Source organism: Bidens hawaiensis, unplaced genomic scaffold (assembly GCF_021521415.1).
Source record: "Bidens hawaiensis isolate Kalapana, Puna unplaced genomic scaffold, B.hawaiensis_p1.1 tig00001143_1, whole genome shotgun sequence".
NCBI lineage: Eukaryota > Viridiplantae > Streptophyta > Magnoliopsida > Asterales > Asteraceae > Bidens > Bidens hawaiensis.
Window position 1 is genome coordinate 1,624,532 of NW_027491065.1, and position 18,275 is coordinate 1,642,806.

At 34.8% G+C, this 18,275-nt stretch overlaps 3 protein-coding genes across 3 annotated transcripts; all 3 read left to right on the top strand.

Moving 5' to 3' along the window:
• The first annotated feature begins 295 nt into the window (after positions 1 to 295).
• On the top strand, positions 296 to 2,181 carry LOC143560937 (uncharacterized). Its single transcript, XM_077049127.1, has 4 exons — positions 296 to 326; positions 661 to 765; positions 879 to 1,256; positions 1,345 to 2,181. Exons 1-4 carry the CDS (start codon positions 296 to 298, stop codon positions 1,476 to 1,478), a joined length of 648 nt encoding a protein of 215 aa, XP_076905242.1. The 3' UTR covers positions 1,479 to 2,181.
• On the top strand, positions 2,066 to 5,921 carry LOC143560947 (uncharacterized). The gene is made up of 10 exons (XM_077049134.1): positions 2,066 to 2,255; positions 2,347 to 2,653; positions 2,756 to 2,857; positions 2,960 to 3,185; positions 3,251 to 3,412; positions 3,487 to 3,798; positions 3,896 to 4,059; positions 4,428 to 4,543; positions 4,795 to 5,054; positions 5,628 to 5,921. The coding sequence occupies exons 1-10, from the start codon at positions 2,066 to 2,068 to the stop codon at positions 5,919 to 5,921; spliced, it is 2,133 nt and encodes a 710-aa protein (XP_076905249.1).
• A 3,181-nt stretch (positions 5,922 to 9,102) lies between these two features.
• On the top strand, positions 9,103 to 11,070 carry LOC143560385 (uncharacterized). The gene is made up of 10 exons (XM_077048698.1): positions 9,103 to 9,174; positions 9,248 to 9,341; positions 9,426 to 9,475; positions 9,553 to 9,696; positions 9,799 to 9,859; positions 9,967 to 10,019; positions 10,125 to 10,217; positions 10,337 to 10,400; positions 10,467 to 10,574; positions 10,669 to 11,070. The coding sequence occupies exons 1-10, from the start codon at positions 9,148 to 9,150 to the stop codon at positions 10,899 to 10,901; spliced, it is 927 nt and encodes a 308-aa protein (XP_076904813.1). The 5' UTR covers positions 9,103 to 9,147; the 3' UTR covers positions 10,902 to 11,070.
• The last annotated feature ends 7,205 nt before the right edge of the window (positions 11,071 to 18,275 follow it).

Consider the following 18,275-nt stretch of genomic DNA (forward strand, 5'->3'; position numbering starts at 1 on the left):
TGCCAACGGATTGGCGTCCAGCCCTTCCGATTCTAAGTTTGCGTATACGGCAGGGTGTGTTGTGGTACTGTATGATGTTCATTTGGGGACTCAATCGCACTTTGCGGTTTGTAATCGCTCCCCGAAGCCGTTGAGCTGTGTTGCTGTTTCTCCAGATGGGAGCTACATTGCTGCTGGAGAGGTTCATTTCAACGCACTGCTTAACTTTTGTTGTATAATATACATTTGATCAGTGAAGCCAATTTAGGTTTACCGAGATGGAGCTGCATCATCTTTGCTCTTGTTAATTTGCTACATGGAAGACATGCTTATCAAGAATACACAAAGTAAATAAAAATAAAAAAACAAATTAAATAAAGCTATGTTTGATGACTAGAGTCCACTTAACAACATTTTTTTCTCTCAAAATTAATAATAATACTTATTAAGAATACACAAAGTAAGTTTAATGCATGAAAGATTCTTCTGCATTGGATGGAGTGTAACATGTTGCCTCCTTTGTTTTTTATCTTCTTTCAATTTCTTGTTTCGTCTATGCCTGCAATCACTTTACTATGCAATATCTGCTTCTGATCATTCCCAACATTCTGAAATTTTAACAATCACTACCACTTATACCTTCTTTGGGTTATGTCACAATTTTACATCATTAACAGTCAGGGCATCAACCTGCCATAATAATATGGAGCTCTGCAACTTTGGCTTCCATTTCAGAACTAAAAGGTCATCGATATGGAGTAGCTTGCACTGCTTTCTCACCTGATGGTTAGTTGAAACAAGTCAGTTATCTCTCTAATATCTTTTTTATCAACTCAGAACATGATCACATTCATTAGTTGCAGCTTATTTTATTTTATCTTATCTTATAAATCATCCAGGGAAACATCTAGTATCAGTAGGAACCCCTCAAGATGGATGCCTTTGTCTTTGGGAATGGCGAAGTGGGACGTTAATTAAAAAGCTGAAAACATGTTCGCCCTTTTCTGATGTTGCATCGGTTAGCTTTTCATCAGATGGAAAGTTCATTTTGACTGCTGGAAAGAAGCACATAAAGATATGGACCGTTGGATTGCCTACAAAGTCTCGAGCTAAAACCGAGACAGTATCACTAACAATGCATGGAAAACACGTTAATCTTGGTCATCACAAGGGTTGTACATTTATAGACATTGTTTCATGCCCTGTTAAGATTAAGGGGAATGTAGTTGATGGAAAAGGTGGTGATTTTGTACTTGCATATGCCCTAGCAAGTTCAGGTGGATGGTTTCCATTGTTTCTTTCATGGATTCAGTCACTTGCAGTTTGTGTTTGCATATCTAAACTATTCCCCTCTTTTGCTTACAGGTGTTCTATGTGTTCTGCATGATGGGATGACAATTACACAATCAGTGAATCTAAAGGTAAGTAATTCTACAGCCTTCATCGTATTGCAAACAATCTTTGTATCTGTTATACATACTTCAATCAATGTCTTATAATTTTCTCATAAGTTGTCATGTTCCACTTATCTATTATATAAAACTTTTAGGTTGAGAAAGCTCATGCATTATCCACATCACAAGAGTTCATTGCATGCGCATGCAACAATGGAATTGTGAAATTGTACACTGTTGGTTCCCTTGAATATGCTGGAGACTTACATTATAGTGATGACAAAGATACTTTTCCAGATGCAATAGCTTGTCACTTTTCTACCTCAGAAAGGCTTGGTAAGCATCTCTAGGATGTTTGTCTTATTTTCAATTTGAGCAAGAACAAAAAGACAAAGTTATACATAAGTTGTATTTTGTTAGTTTTTCACGTAAGAAGTTAAGAATTATTTTAAGCTTCCTATCTTGCAGTGGTGGTTTACAGAGACGAGAGTCTTTACATATGGAACATTCATGGAAAGTTTCAGGTGATTGCCCGATATATCATTGACAAAAACCTTACTTCTGATTCCTTTTCAGTTAGTGTTGTCTCTGATGCAATAAAAAATTGTTGTATTTGTTAGGCTACCAAGTGTTGTGTGCTAGTTTTACATAGTGCATGCATATGGGATATCAAGAATCTTTCATGTGAAAACATGCATGATCCCTCTCTTGCATGTGTTGCTAGAGGCTGTACTGGAGGAGTTTCCTTTGCAACATGTTCAGCAGATGGTACAATTAGGTTATGGGATCTTGCCTTGCAATCCGTATCAACACAAAATAGGTCAATTCTTGCATTAGATCAACATCATGTCACTACTGAACCACTTGACTCATTGTGGTTAGGTAACATCTTGCTTATATTGTTTTTTTACTTTGAACCCACTTTGACCTGTTGGCAACTCACCCATATTATTGTTTCTGTTTCTGTGTGCAGTAGGTGCTGGAACTTTTGAACGTGAGTCGATGGTGTCAGGTGTTATCACTAAAGGATATCAATCTATGGCAGTTAGTTCAGATGGAAAACATCTTGCTGCTGGTGATTCTGATGGAAACCTGCATATCTTTAACTTATACACATCTGACTATACATGCATACAGGATGTTCATGAAGGAGAAGTTCTTTCCTTAAGTTTCAGCATGCCTGTCAAAAAGAGAACTAATTCTGTTGAGGATGTTGAAAGCTACTACTTTCTAGCATCAAGTGGACGTGATAAAACGATACATCTTTTTGATGTAAATAGGTTTGACTTGTTTGACTTTTTCCCTTGATAGACATCTTACGATACATCTTTTTTGATGTAAACGATACATCTTTGAATCTTTATATGTGTTATCCCATTCAGGAACTTTCATCCGATTGCTAGTATTAATGATCATTCAGCTCCCGTGTCATCGGTAAAACTCACTGGAAATGGCCGCAAAATCATCAGTTGTGGTTCTGATAAGTAAGTAACTTTGTATATGATAATGCAGTTATTTTCATTCTGATAATCATTTTAGCTTTACACATTAGGTTTTATGATTAACTTTATATTTTGTTTATGTAGGTCCTTAATTTTTCATGATGTTTCTAGAAGCAATAATGACTATAACATTTCTCAGCCACATCAGCAAAAAGCATCTCATGGAACTATATATGATATTGCCATTTATTCAACAACAGAGAGTGCTGTTATAGTGGGACAGGATAAGAAGATAAACATTTTGGACATTGCTACTGAGCAAGTAATTAGATCATTTAAACAGGGTGGGGATTTTGGAGACCCAATAAAAGTAAGTTTCTTTTATATGCTCAACATGGTAATTAAATACAAGATTCTAACAAATTCGGTCGACAGGTTTGTGTAGACCCAAGTTGCAGCTATGTAGTATGCTCATACTCTGATAGGTCTATCTGCATGTATGATATTGTAACTGGCAAGATGGTTGCACGTGCAACAGGGCATGGTGAAGGCATTAACGGGATCATCTTTTTACCTGACTGCAAACATCTGGTTTCTGTGAGTAAATAAATGATTCAGAAAATTAAATAATCTGCAGTGGGTTATCGTTTTAACTTGATGGATGTTTTTAGGTAGGAAGTGATGGTTGTATATTTGTTTGGAAAGTGCCTGTACTGCTGACATCAAGGATATTGCAGAGGATTAAGGAAAACTTTTGTCCGTTGCCCCCAAACGTTATTTCTAAACGAACAGATGTGGATCGAATTAAATATTATGAAGAAAATTATCTCAGATCGCAATACACTGGTACAAATGTGATTTGTGAAGGTATATGTCATCAAGAGACACCAACATTCAGACTTAGTGTATCCAGACTTCCACAATGGGCAAAGTCTAAAGTCACGAGTCCTTTTGTTATCCCATTGGATCCTATACCATCTGAGGTATACACAAACAAATATCTATATTCTATAACTTTTATTTTTCAATAAAGTATTAATTAGATTGTAGATGACTAATAATTGCATTGTTTTTTGGTAGCAGGAAGTTAGATTAGAAGATCATTCTCCCTCCAAATCAACTAGTGTGGCAAACGCTCCTGTGAACCTTTCATTACATACACCATTCAATCATAATCAAACACTGTCCAGAAATTCACCTGATCCTAATTACAGCAAAGATTCAACCACTCAACCAACTTGCAGGTATTATCTAATAGCTGAAAAAATTGAGAAGACCATCCAATACATGCGTGATTTCTGCCCATTTAATTTTAAATGGGTGGTTACTTTTTATCTCTAATGTGCCAAACATGTCATATAAAAAACTAAATATTAAAGGAAGCGGCCTAACTGGTTCAAGCGTATTCGCGATGCATAAACATATTACTAGTATTTATGAAGGTATAATAATTATTATTGAAATAATTTAACATCTTTGATCATATTTGAGACACTAGACATCTATGAAAGAATTTGAAGCTGATGAACCGAAAGTGTTTTGAATTGATCTGACCAGTAAAATATTGGTTTGAAGCTCCTATAACTGTGGATGCTATTTATATCTGCTACAGGAGCTTCGCATTGGACAAGCGATGGTTCACTATTCACACTGTATGCTTAGATCTATTAAATTCTCCTGAGGTATACAATGTGAAGGAACAAGTGGTGCCCTCATCTTCAGATTTATGTAAGCCCAAACCAAAATTTTAACCCGTAAGTTAGTATTAATCGGTTCATGTACTGCTTTTAAAATTGTATTCTTTGGCTGTTGATTCTCTCTTTCTCTCTCCTTTTTTTTTAAAAAAAAATTCCTAGTAGTTTATTACCTTATTTGAATCTTAACAATCTTTCATGCCACCAGTTATTCATTAATTTACTTTTTAATTTATTTTAGTCCAGTTGACCACTTATTTTCTCTACATTGATGAATATATTCAGCACAGAGCCCTGCTTTAGAGGAAACAAATCTCAAGTTCATGAAACATTCTTGTTTAAAAGCACCAGAATCATCTGCAAGGAAATGCTATTCTGCACGGTTTACTGTGCGGCAGGATCTTGTTCGTGGTGAAACCCTGGTACTTGACTCGTCCATCGCTGACCTTGGTCAAAGCACAAACAGGAAAGAAACCAGCACCAATATAGCAGCCTTGTGTGTGACCGAACAGGAAGATTCAGAAAGGGGATGTAGTAACCCACAGGTATTATATATGATTACAGAACTATAATATTAGAAATAATTATTTTAAACATAATATATAATCTTTGAAAAAATGTGTTTCGTGTCAACCTTACGTGTTCTGACTTGTCCTGGAACATGCCAGTTAAGGGTGTAAACGAGCCGATCCGAGGCCGGGCTCGGCTCGTTTATTATTTAATAATTTATTTATATATTTATATGTGTGTGGTGTGTGTCTTTATATGCATGTATATATTTTCTCTTTTTCGTTATGGCTTTATGCATAACATAGTATATGTTATTTAGTTATTTTTATTTAATCTTATGTACAATAATATAATATTAGTTAAATAAAAACTGCTCGTTTAGGCTCACAAGCCAGCTTGAGCTCTTTAACTGAAGCTCAGGCTTGTTAATTATACCACCAGGCTCAAGCTCAGCTTGATTTAAATTTTAGCAAGCTGATCTCATGTTGCTCATGAGCGGCCGGCTTGGCTTGTTTAAATCCTTAATGCCATTTTTGACTGGTCAATCCGCCTGCCCGACCCTCACACTACTATACTATAGAAAATGATATAAATTATTTTAATGGCAGGGCATGGTGAACTCAAACTCACTACCACAAAACTCGCTAAGCCCAAACCACATTGCGTTGCAAAGTAATTCAAGTTCTTCGTCAAAGTCAACCAACGTCAAAGTAACAGATATCAGAAACGAAAACAATAGCATATTCACTGATTGCAAAGAAGCATTAAGAACTCTAGACGCCTCAAGCAAGACCGCCCTGGAGGTGCTTTCTAGACTAAGAGACATGACATCAACACACGAGAACAATCCAGAAGCATATGAAGCCCAGTTTTATTCTGAGGTGACAGAAATGCTTCCTTAAATAGCAAAAAATGTGCAAGAAATTGTGAGAATTGCAAGTTCTTGTGGTGCGGACAGTCAATATTCCCGGTTTTGAACCTTTCTTGGGGAAGTTTGCTGAGAGTTTGTTTCAAAAGGGTTATTGAATTAGTTAAGGAAAGCTGCACAATTCATGTTAATAGATGTATATAAGCTGGTTTCATGCTATGCTACTTGTGACAATACACAACCAACTATTTTGAATAGAGTTACATTCTCAAGATTAGCTAGTTGCAATCAACCCACGTGTTGTGGTGGGGACACGGTGGGAACTCGGTAGGTGTTGGTTTGGTTTGTTACGGTATCCGCATTTGTTATGGTAACCCGCGCGCATAAAGAAACGAAAACAATTTGAATAAAATTTATATCAAAATGTATGTAAAAAACTACAGGTGCTCGGTTTGTTGTGGTGGCGGCTTAGCAATGCATGTCAATAACATCCAACTTAAGTCGTAATTGAAAACATGATACGAGATTGCCATTTTGAGCCTATTATGACTTTCTTTATTTTAAGTTTTATTTTTCAGTTGCTATAGCGAGTGCCGGTATCATATGAATACCTTAACAAAAAAAAAATAATCTTGTTTTTTTTTCCTTTTCTGTTATTTAATAATAATAATAATAATAATAATAACAACAACTGAATACTAGTTTCTTTGAAATTTAAAATTTTTATACTTGTATTTTTTTTATTGATATCATAACTATAAACACCCAGTACTTCTAGTTAAATAGTATACCGCGATCTAGAATACACACTAAATGACTTTTAGTCAGGTAGTATTATGATATGTAAAATTGTTTACCTCTTATACTTCATATAAGGTCGAGTGTTTTAGTCACACTAATAATTAAAAGTAGGTTTATAGAATCCGTGTTAGTCGTTTCAAAATAAAAGAGAAAAACCATCGATACAACCTGAAGACCCTAAACAAATACCACACATTTTTACTCTTAAGGTTGTAGAAATCTGTTGACCATCAAAGTAAATAAATATTTACAAAACTATTAAAACTTAAACCGATTCTGGTTAACAAAAGGGTTGTTATATACAAACACCATTCCCATGGTGTGTGAATAAGGCTATACGGCTCCTATAGGGCCTATACGAGTCGTATAGATATTCTTGTTCGTAGCCGTATAGGGTCTATACGACTCATATAGACAGCATGTTGGCTGTACCTTGGCCAGATATTCATAATTATTTTATGGTCTATACGAGCCGTATAGATGGTATACGACCCGTACAAGCTAGATATCAGTTTTCTTGCTCCAAATGTAATTATTTTTATGTCAGTTATATTTCAAAAGCTTAGATAACTCACATGGACGTCAACCAAAATGGATTGCATTACCACATATAAAAAGTCGTTACTCAAAAACGTTCATGCTGTTTGTATGTTTTTATGCATATAGCAAAATATTTACTTTTAAATTACGTGTTTCTATTTTGTAAATAACTCGGATGTTAATTTTAATATTTTGTAATTTTAAAAAAATCTAAAAAAATAAAATACTATACGGCTCGTATAAGGGCTATACGATGCAAATAAATGAAAACTGACACTTCTGAGCGAAAATGACTTGACACTACACCTATACGAGTCGTGTAGGCTCTATACGACTTGCATAGGCTCTTCTGGACTCGTATGTGAATAACCTCTTTGGTGGTGTATGAATAACATTTCAAAACAATTTTTGGCCCAAATCGGTACCGGTTACAAGCTGATTCTAGTTTTTGTTTTAACCAAGAAAGAAAAAGAAAAAGAAAAAAAAAAACCCAATAAATTGGTCAATCGGTAAACCCTATACTGTGAATAGTCAATAGACAAGTTGAGTTTTTTGGTTTGTAGGTATGACCTCAGAAGAAAGCAGCAAACCCTAAAACTGCATTAACTGGATTTGTAGGTATGACCTCAATTCTTTAATCTGTTTGATGTATGTGATGGAATGGTTATGGTAGTTAAGCAACATGAACACCAACTGTTTGATCAAATTCACCTCCCTCGATTGCTTCCTATAAATAATAATAACTTTTATTATTAGTTTGTCTCGTCTTGTATCATAATATTAATAATATTAGGATCAGGATGTCTACAACTACAGTTTACTCAAACTATCTGCTTAACTATGTCATCCTGAGTTCATGAACCTACCTTACCTGCTTATCATCAGATACATTTTTCATGATTTTCTTAATATCCCACCCCTTTTTACCTGAACCTGTTTTTCTTTTTGCGTTCCGACCCAAACCAGTTTTAACCTGTGTAATAATCAAATGCTTGCAGCAATTCATTTGACGTTGTAATAAGAACTCTGCCAAACTAATTGGAGTCGTCTGCTTGCATTTGCATCATGGAAGATCCAATTTGATTACTTACTTTGAAGTTTCTGTACTGTCGATGGTTAAGTTTGATAACTTATTTAATATGAACTTGAGGAACTTTGACTTGAAATTGGATGGTGTATGTATATCTTTGTAATCAGCTAATCTAATATGTTTGTCGAAAGTTTGTTTAACTTGACATTTTATTTGATTGTTTAATAATCTCATTCAGTTAGCAAATCAATCTCTTTTGGGTTAAAATGGTAATTTGTTTCTGTTTTAAACTTGTACTTTTTACGCAAAAGCTTATCAACACTAATTCCAGACTGACTGATGCAATACCAAGGAAATCTCAGGCAATAAAGATGTATTCTAGAAGGAAAAAGAAGAAAATCGGGACAACTGTTACTAACCAGCAATTCAATGCTATTTTTGGCAGCTTGTTTAACCCATTCGGGTATATTTAGCAATGATCAGCTGGAAATCAATTATCATAATTCTAGAGGCAATTGTGCCACAATTCTAGGATCTGCTACTTTACAATTCTTATTATAAATAGGCAGACTAGTTAGGTGTTTTATCATCTTATTATTGTTTTTCACTATCATTATTATAATTGGAGTCCTTGCCCCTCTCGAATCGGGCCTTATCTTTTCTATTGGAATAAAAACTAGTCTGCAATCGTTTCTTATTTCTTTGTTCCTATCACTTACCCTTTAAACCACTTATCCAGTTATAAATGTACTTGTCTTTTGTTTTAAGTTATTTATATTTCTTTGGTGCCTTTTGTGAATAAGAGCTGGTTAAGATATGTTTTAAGTGTATATCTTTTATCCTTATATGAAGGTTTGTTTCATACACCAGAGGATAATCAAGTGCAGAAATGGGAAAAGCATCCAGAGATAAAAGGGTATTATTTTTGTTTACATATCTTTCAGTTTTATGATTTTCTGTTCTCTCTTAATAAAAAAATGTGCACATAGGATATCTATTACCGCAAAGCAAAAGAAGAAGGCTGGCGTGCACGAAGTGCGTTTAAGCTTCTTCAAATTGATGAGGAGTTCAACATCTTTGAAGGTGCATTTAAAATTACCTCTGAAATATTATTATTAAAGTAAACTTAGCCATATTATTCACATTTCTGATATTTTTAACTTTCAGGAGTTAAGCGTGTGGTAGATCTCTGCGCTGCACCTGGTAGCTGGAGTCAGGTATGTCCAACTATACTACATTTCACTCTTAATTTGTAAACTCATTTATATTTTATACTCTTATCTTTCCTTTGTAGGTTTTGAGTCGTAAGCTGTATCTACCAGCTAAGCAGTCATCTGATCTTCCACTTATTGTGGCTATTGATTTACAACCGATGGCTCCAATTGAAGGTGTTATTCAAGTTCAAGGAGACATAACAAATGCTAGAACAGCTGAAGTGGTGCATTGAAATACTTTGCGTCTTTTTATTTCTTACAAGAAACAAAAAAAACACATTTTTTGATTGTACTTTTATTTCTTTCGTCATTGTTTGTTTTTTTAGGTCATTAGGCATTTTGATGGGTGCAAAGCTGATTTAGTTGTCTGTGATGGTGCTCCTGATGGTGAGATTACTAACACGGTTCTGCATATTTGTTTTTCTTGCTTCTACAACTTATATAGTTGACTGTTGACCAATGTTGTTGACTGTGCTTCCACTTTCTAAATGCAGTAACTGGACTTCATGACATGGATGAATTTGTTCAGTCACAACTGATATTGGCGGTAAGTAATTGATTATAATTCTTGTTCAACCAGTTTCATATTTTATATCCACATATTTGTGAATTTAGGGATTAAATTCATTTTTAATGGTATTTTCATTTTCAGGGGTTAACAATTGTCACTCACGTACTCAAGAAAGGTGGAAAATTTATTGCAAAGATCTTCAGGGGAAAAGATACAAGCCTCTTATATTGTCAGGTTCAAAGACATCTTTACGAATATAAACATGCTATTAGTATTAAATAAAGCCTGTTAGTGGTACTGATACGGTATTTTCAGCTAATTGAAATGTCTTATGATATATGTGTTTCTTGCAGCTTAAACTATTTTTCACAGAAGTAACTCTTGCAAAACCAAAAAGTAGCCGGAATTCAAGCATAGGTGTGTTCATTTAAAGAGTAAATAATTGCGTCATTCATGATTTCTTATTTTTGGTTTAAAAAACAGAGGCATTTGCTGTTTGTGAGAATTATTCACCTCCAGAAGGGTTCAATGAGAAAGATTTGCACCGACTCCTCGAGAAGGTCGGGACTCCATCTGGTGCAGACGACTTAGGTCTCTTTCTTTCTTTCTTTCTCTATATTGTGTGTGTATGTATATATATCTTTATTATTTTATTCTTTATGATTATATTTTTGTGAAAGGACAGATTGTAGTAGTGGATGGTTAGAAGGAGCAAACAAGGTTTATATACCATTTCTGGCTTGTGGGGATCTTAGTGGCTATGACTCGGACCGATCGTATCCGCTTTCTAAAGCGCCTGATGGTTCCTACAAGATATTGGACCCGGTGCAGCCTCCGATTGACCCGCCTTATAAGAGAGCTCTGGAAATGAAGAAGGCTTCAAACCATGGGTTTGAAAAACTTTCCCTTGATTCTTGATTTTCTTAACTGATCATACTTATTTGTCATTTTCTACTTTAATTGGATTGAATTTAGTAATCATTTGAGATTGTTAAAAGTAGTGGTTAAAAACATTTTAAAGGATAGCCTAGCCTTTGATTGATTTTAAGGTGTTGAATGCCATAGATAAATTATAGCATATAAGTTAAAACTAATGCACTCTTGTTTGTCTCATTTTACTTTTAGTAACAGATATCGTAAATCGGATTGTGTTACTATGAACGTGATCACATGTGTATTGTGGCGCTTGAAGTGTCATTGATCAGAATATTTTACTTGAACAAGCTGTAGAGGTTGGCTACTAACGTTAACATCTGTGTGTCATCATATTCCCACGTGTTGGATTATTGGCAAACAATATTATTTTTATGAAAACGGTCTTGATTTTAAAATCTGTTTTAGGCTGGTTAAGTTGTTAGAAACAAATATTAAGGAAGCAATTACAGGAAAATCTAATCTTTTATAAGGTTTAAACCATTGTTCCAGATTTTGGATCAAAAACAAAGGAAAAAAAAAGGTTTTTTACATTCACAATGTAGGCTATGGGATTTCGAGATAGATTTGGTAAATAACCCAAGGAATCTGTCACACCAATCAAGTTTCTGGTGTTTACCAATGAAAGCTTTTTCAAGAAAGAAGACATTCTCCAAGGAAGTTAACATGATAATTCCTTTTATTATTGTTTCCCCCTTTTTGGTTTGTTTAACTTATTAGTGGAGGCTTAAAGCAGGGCTTTCCATTTCTAATACGACCCGAAATTCGACCGGAAAAAATATAGGTTTTGGGTTGGCTAGCACGACCCGTTTTCTTAAACATGTCAACCCGAACCTGAACCGTTAAATGGGTTGACCTGTTAACCTGTTTAAGAATTTTAGAGAAGTTAATATTTTGATTTTCGATATAAAAAGGGTTAAAATTTAAAGTTAAATACTTTAATTTGCAGTTTTTCGTATATCTATTACTTTTAAAAGTTAAAACTATGTCACACCACATTTAGTAAATCGCGGAAGCGTAAAACGGAAATGTAACAGACACCTCTGGTATCAACTACATTGTTTATAAAGAACAATACAAACTAGTTTACAATATTCTACACCAATCTAACTTTGTTTACAACTAGGTGATACAAACTAAATCCAACCCGTTAAGCGGCTTTACTTCTTACTAGCATACTTGCATCAATTCACCCAGCATTGATCGCAAGTCAGACACGTAGCACAATGACTTTCTAATCCAAGTCTGATATACCGGAAAAACATATTAAAATGGGTCAACTACAAATAGTTGGTGAGTTTCACGGGTTTCAAGAATTCAATTGAGCGTATAAAAATCACAGTTTGTATGTATGTATGCATGCATGTATGTTGTACGTACGTATGTACGTTCGCAAGTACGTTCGTTTGTATGTTTATGATGTAATTACGCCAAGCGATACTGAAGCCTCGACTGTCTGTGTTGCGTGCCTCAATTTCCCACACTCAATCAACCACTGTGGTCCCCCTTCTACCCATAACATGCCCCGAGTAGCTATGTCTAACACTACATAGCGTGTTTGTATAATTATGGTCATGTGCAAACGACGTTAAGTGTGACACGACAACCAGGACGATTCCATTTGGGTTTGTCAAACCAATAGTACTATTCACAAGACAGCGGCTCGAAGTTAATCACTGTGTTAGTGGGGACTTTTGTGTATTAGCACTTAGATAATTCCCATCATCAAACAATTCAGAATATATAGATATGTATCAACATGTTTTTCACCCCAAAAGTTCGTAAAAACAGTCTAAAAGTGAGGTCATGAAACTCAAGGTTTAATCGGGATTTAGTACAGCATCGGCTTGTAGTTCGTTTGACTCGTATCACTAGTCCCTATAATGAATATTATAATAATATTAATATTATAATATTATTATTATCATTATACTAACTAGGTTGTATAGCTTGTCTGGGTATAGCTGTTATACCCAGAAATGTCAGTAGGCTTAAATTGTGATGTTGTTCAATGTCTAATACTTAAAACTGAACTTGGCTCAGTTTCCTCGTTTCACCAGCTGGGCCAAGTTGTTCGTTTATTCGTTTAGAAAACAGTTATGGGGATGTAAGCTTGGGTAAACGTTTTGGTCAATAACATGATTAAGTTATAAAGAAATATCACAAATTGGGGGTTTGGATTCACCATGGGGCTCGTTTCCGTTTATTCAGTTTGGTTTGGAGAAAAACACGCACAATCTATCCAAATTGTCCGGATTTATCACAAAAAGTTCATATTTTACTTAATTAATCCAAATATATGATTTTTTATCACTCTTGGTGTTCTGATATTCCAACAGGTTCGTTAATCATGAACTTGTCGGTTTTTATCATAATTGAATTTGTTTGATTTTCAAATTAGCACAATTAATTATCCGTTAATAATTAAATTATGAAAATTTAGCCACTTATCAATTAAAATATGTAGATTTTTATAAAAATATTTATGGAATTATTTACTGATTTATTAATTTATAAAAATTCATTTTACATGGTATAATTAACCCGAAAATTGTCCGTTTATACCAAACGATGTTCAAAAAATCCACCAAAATTTCTGAGTGACCTGAATACATCCCAAAACATGAAAAAATTCCAAAATCTAACAACCTTTCCAAATATCCTTTTTGAGCCAAAAACAACTACAAAAACTCAAATAAACGCGAATGCACAATACATATTTAGGCTTTTCTAAATGACCCCAAATTTCATATGTGATCATAATATACCAAATCTGAGTTCCCCACAAAATTTCATAATTTTTCTAGCATTTTAACTATATTTCCCAAATAAACGCCCCAAATTGGTAACAAATTTGCCAAATATTCTCGGATGGTCAAAAAATCCCAAATTTGGTTAGGGACTCAATGATATGGTCCCTGATGTCCCTGAAAAATTTCACGACCTAACAATATGCACATCACAACCTTAACCTAAACAGCCCGTAATCGAGTGATTCGGTATTACCTTAGCGGTTTTGGTTCGTTTTCGCTCTTCTAATCAAGTTCTCAGGTTCTTGTGCTTCTATGCAAACTAAGTACAGGTCCTATATCACAAAACAAGCATGTTTCATCAATATGGAAGCCTTGAAACTTAGGGTTTCGGCTAGGGTATTAGACCGAACTTTTGATCCGTAAAAACGTCGTTTAAACCCTCTAATCTGTGTTTATGGCCAAAAAGAGTATGATTCTGATTCTTAACTATGTGTATAATCAAAACATATTTTCGGACCATTTTTATGATTTTTGCATGGTTAGGAATGATTTTTAATAATCAAACTATGTTTATATGATATTAAACTTGTTTAAACAAATATTAAATGATCAAAACATGGAAGGTTACCTTAGGGTTTGTTGTTTTTGTGTAAGAACAGCAGCAAACTGGTTTAACTTCTGGAAAAAGATGGGTAAAAATATCTAAGGTTTCCTATATATTAAGTAACTAATAATAATATTAAAGGTTTTCTTTTTTCCAACTTTGGCGGGCTGCGATTGTTGGGCCCCCTTTTGGGCACATTTGGCCCACTATTCTCGATTTACGTGCCCGAACGTGAAATGCCGAATCCAATTTTTTTTAAATAACGTAGCAAGCGTTTAAGAGCTTGCCAATGCGTTTGAGAGAAAGCGTGCATAAACTGAGAAAATTTGTTAACAGCGAATGAGAATTCTAGTCTTGTGAATGCTAGGTATTGAAGGGACCCGACAAGCTTGCGATAAGGTGTGGGAGAACCATCATCAAGTTTTAAGATTTGAGAGGAGCATAAAGGTGTGAGAACAGGCTTGGCCCCATCCATGCCATGCATGGTTAATAAATCGTGTATGTGTCTGTGTTGTGAAAGAAACAAGCCATGAGTTGTAGGTATTAATTCAACCCCAAGAGAATGACTTGGATAACCCAAGTCTTTAATAGAGAACCGCAATGCTAGCCGAGTAACAAACTGATCAAGAAATAGTTGTGTGTTATCGGTCAATATGATGTCGTCGACGTAAACCATAAAGTAACACAACATACCATCACGATTATGTATGAACAGTGATGCATCGGCGAGTAACTTCGTGAAACCCGAGTCAAGTAAGAAGGATGTAAGAGCCATATACCACACTCGCGCGCTTGTTTAAGACCGTTAAGGGATCGTTTGAGCTTACAAACATGATTCGGATATTGTGGGTTCGTGTAGCCGGGAGGTTGTACCATATAAACTTCCTCTTCCAAGGTACCATGCAAGAATGCGTTATTTACGTCTAGTTAACGAAGTGACCATCCCCGAGATAAGGCAATAGATAAAATAGTTCGTATAGTGACTGGTTTAGCAATAGGACTGAACGTATCAAAGTAGTCCTTACTGTACTCTTGGAGAAACCCCTTGGCTACAAGCCGAGCCTTATATTTATCAACGATACCGTTCGGGTGCCGTTTAATACGAAAAACCCACTTGCATCCAATAGGATGACGAGTGGTCGGAGGAACAAGCTCCCATGTGTTATTAAGGAGCAAAGCATTGTACTCGCTATCCATAGCTTTACGCCACAACGGGTCCTTAGAAGCTTGAAGATAAGTGTGAGGTTCAAGTGCATGAGGTATGGGATGGAGTGTGGTAGTGTTGACAAAATGAGGATTATAACACTTAGTGTTTGGTTTGCTGGTGCGCGGCGGTAAAGGTTAACATACAATAGGTGAGGAAGGAGCAGTAAGGGATGTATCAGATGAAGGGTTTGATTGAGTGGATGTAGGTGTTAACACCCCCGCTAAAGCGGAAACGCCTGAGTGTGACGTACAGATTGCTCAAACACACGTGACACTATTAGGTGACCATAATAACATTATTTCATTTAAATATTCATGTAACACAAGTTTATCAAATAATACAAGTTGTAACAAATAAATAAACAAATGATAAGTTGTTCTTTGAATATCCTATAGGCATGCTATGTGTCTTCTAACTTTCATCCTCGTATCTTTAAACCTGTAACATATGTATAAAATAAGGTCAGCTATGAACATAGCTGGTGAGGTTCCCACAGTTTGATATAATACGTAAAAATCATACAATTCATGGACAAGTGATAAACGAGCAAGTAAAGTTCTATCCGGTTGGTATCAACCAACGTAATCAGGTAATCGCGCAAGTAAAGTCCTTTCCAGTTGGTAACAACCAACGTACTCGGATAATGATGCACTTTTCCACTTGATACAAATGGACCTGAGTGCAAAGGGGGGCGTATGATCATACTTATTGAGGCTACCGCGTGCAAGTAAATTCGAGCAAGTAATCAAGTAACACACAAGTCCATATAGTGAATTGTAGTTTGTAAGCGAAATCGTTAAATTTGTAATAAGATACATATGCTAGCCTAAAATATGAAAACGTTTAAAAAGGGGTTGTAAGAAACTCACCTTGAAATCGAAGCTAAACTTGTATTATAAGCCGAAAACATGATAATGAAACAAAACAACCAAAAGTGCGTTAAAGAACTCAAAGCGATTGGAACTTCTTGTACTATAAATAAACAAAAGCAAAATCTAACTAACGAGATTATAAATGTTAAACAATTAAATTTTTAGGAATTAAGCATTACGTTAGTGTGTTTTATTAGCATTTTATAGCCTTCATATATTTAAGTTTAATGAAATTTTAACGATGTTTAGTATTTAATATTATAACATAATACTAATATAAGAGTTATGATAATTACACGGGTTTTATATCAAAAAGTAATTATGTTATTTGTTTAAAGTGAACGAATTAAGAGCTAACGAATTATAAACTCATTTTAACGGTTTAAATTATTTTAATATTGTTTAATTAATAATATAATATCAATACGATGTACGGATTTTAAATTGATAATCTTTATCTTGAACGTATATAACTAAGTTACTGAATTAAAGTTAACGATTGAATTAAAATCTAACGAATTTAAAGTTTACGAGAACGAGACATAAGTTAACGAAAATACGGTCTAACGAAAGAAAATACATATAAAATTACCCGCAGTGGTGTCGGGAAGATGGCGACTAACAAGCTTCATCTTCATCATGAAACCCTAAATATTGAATTGCTTAATCCGTCCCTTGTTTGTTTAAATTACTTTAGGGGTTTTGTTAAACGGCTAGAACTAAAGCAAATACATATAAAATTACCAGCAGTGGTGTCGGGAAGATGGCGAACGGAGCTTGGCCGGAGCTTCGACTTGGATGAACAATTACTGGATGAAAGAGTGTATATTTGATATGTTTGGTGATTGGAACGAGTTTAGTCGATGTTTAGGGTCCTATTTATACTAGTTATTGGAGCTTATAGTCGTTAATTGGTATGAATTGACGAGGGCCGATTTTCCGGCGATAATTACGGCTTAGAAAAACGATTTTAGGTTGTTAAAATATAATTAGCATATTGATTATTGCTTATTAACAATGTCCAAACACGTTACGCAAGTTAATTGGTCAAAGAACGAGTTTTACGGCGCGAATGGTGGTCATCGGAGACGTTTTCCGGCGGCCGGAATTTGCACCGGAAAAACGTGTGTAAGGGAAGGGGTTGGGCTGGGTTTTCTGATTATATTATTATTATTTTAATATATTTTGAATTATTTACATAACAAGTTTCAAGTGTCTTTAAATCAGAATCGAAATATAATTACAATTGGGACCTTGAATCTTTAAAATGTTATAAAATGAAAACAAAATTGTATAATTTGAATTTTTGATTTTTGCCTGAATGGTTTGCAATGCGTTTAACTTTAGTAAAATATTTAAGTCCCGTAGTTTCGTTAAACGATTAAAACGAATAGAAAATGAGCAAACGATAGTCGTAAATTAGTGGGAATATAATATTAACGATAAACAATGAATAAGAATATATTGAATGATAAAACGGTCGGTTTAACGAATCCAAATACAATAAATAACAAACCTTGACGAATGTAAGATAAAACAAAAATTAAGATATATTTTTATATTTACAAACAAAAACGAAAATTTAAAACGAGTTGGATTTTCGGGTTTGAAAAATAACGAATGTTACAGGTGTAATGGAAGGAGAGGAGCAATCAGTAGGCAAAGTAGAGGAAGAATGTTGTGTGGAGGGTGAGGATGGGGTTTGAGTACTATTGGAATGTGTAGAAGGTGGCGGTGGGAATTGGATAGTGGTGGAAATAGGTTGCACGTGTTGAGATAGAATGGGTGTGATAGGCAAGGGTGAGTGACAATGTTGCATGGATGATGAGGTAGAAATATCATGCAAAAGAGGTGTAACACCCAAAAAGTTTAGGTCCAAATTTGACAAGTTCATAAAGATAAAGGACCAAAAATAATTATGAG

Excerpts from the sequence above, each read along its gene's own strand:
- LOC143560385 (XM_077048698.1), top strand. The coding sequence starts at position 9,148 with ATGGGAAAAGCATCCAGAGATAAAAGG. Across the intron at positions 9,476-9,552 it reads CACCTGGTAGCTGGAGTCAG|GTTTTGAGTCGTAAGCTGTA; the intron begins GTATGTCCAACT and ends TTTCCTTTGTAG. Across the intron at positions 10,575-10,668 it reads ATCTGGTGCAGACGACTTAG|ATTGTAGTAGTGGATGGTTA; the intron begins GTCTCTTTCTTT and ends GTGAAAGGACAG.
- LOC143560937 (XM_077049127.1), top strand. The coding sequence starts at position 296 with ATGGAAGACATGCTTATCAAGAATACACAAA. Across the intron at positions 327-660 it reads GCTTATCAAGAATACACAAA|GGCATCAACCTGCCATAATA; the intron begins GTAAATAAAAAT and ends ATTAACAGTCAG. Across the intron at positions 766-878 it reads CACTGCTTTCTCACCTGATG|GGAAACATCTAGTATCAGTA; the intron begins GTTAGTTGAAAC and ends TAAATCATCCAG.
- LOC143560947 (XM_077049134.1), top strand. The coding sequence starts at position 2,066 with ATGCATGATCCCTCTCTTGCATGTGTTGCTAGAGGCTGTACTGGAGGA. Across the intron at positions 2,858-2,959 it reads ATCAGTTGTGGTTCTGATAA|GTCCTTAATTTTTCATGATG; the intron begins GTAAGTAACTTT and ends TTGTTTATGTAG. Across the intron at positions 4,060-4,427 it reads ACCACTCAACCAACTTGCAG|GAGCTTCGCATTGGACAAGC; the intron begins GTATTATCTAAT and ends TATCTGCTACAG.